At 65.9% G+C, this 451-nt stretch overlaps 1 protein-coding gene across 1 annotated transcript in view; it reads right to left on the reverse strand.

Moving 5' to 3' along the window:
* Trim71 (tripartite motif containing 71) overlaps positions 1–155 on the reverse strand; it is a 66,524-nt gene extending 66,369 nt beyond the window's left edge. Inside the window, exon 1 of the mRNA XM_010629715.2 lies at positions 27–155. Within this exon, the coding sequence (XP_010628017.1) occupies positions 27–155 (129 nt within the window). The remainder of the gene's footprint in view (positions 1–26) is intronic.
* Positions 156–451: the final 296 nt, after the last annotated feature.

Below are 451 nucleotides of genomic sequence, written 5' to 3' on the forward strand. Positions count from 1 at the left end.
GTGCACCTGGCCCAGCCAGGCTTGACCCCGGACGACGTGGACGTCTGCGAGGACGAGGACGACGCGGACGAGTTGGAGGAGAGCGGCGCCGGCGAGCCGCACATCTCCTTGCACAGCAGGCAGATCTGGAAGTCGGTCTCGGGGAAAGAAGCCATTTGCAACCCGGCCGAGAGGAGGGAGGAGACCAGAGAGGAGGAGGAGGAGGAGGAGAAAGAGCGGACGAGGTGGGTGGGGGAGCCACCGACTCACTCAGAAAAATGCATCGATTAGGCCTGGGATCCGGGAGCCGACACCAGCGCGACGCAGGCTCCTCGGCCTCACCACATCCGACCCGCGCGTTGCCAGCCCTAACACCGCGGGCATTAAATGCCACCCTCCAGAGGCGACAGATTCCTCCCGGAGGACGTGGGGGGCCGAGCGCTTTCCGAAGCGGGAACGCCGGAACAAGCCC

This window comes from Fukomys damarensis, unplaced genomic scaffold (genome assembly GCF_012274545.1).
Source record: "Fukomys damarensis isolate Sample0158 unplaced genomic scaffold, DMR_v1.0_HiC HiC_scaffold_28, whole genome shotgun sequence".
NCBI classification, from domain to species: Eukaryota; Metazoa; Chordata; class Mammalia; order Rodentia; family Bathyergidae; genus Fukomys; species Fukomys damarensis.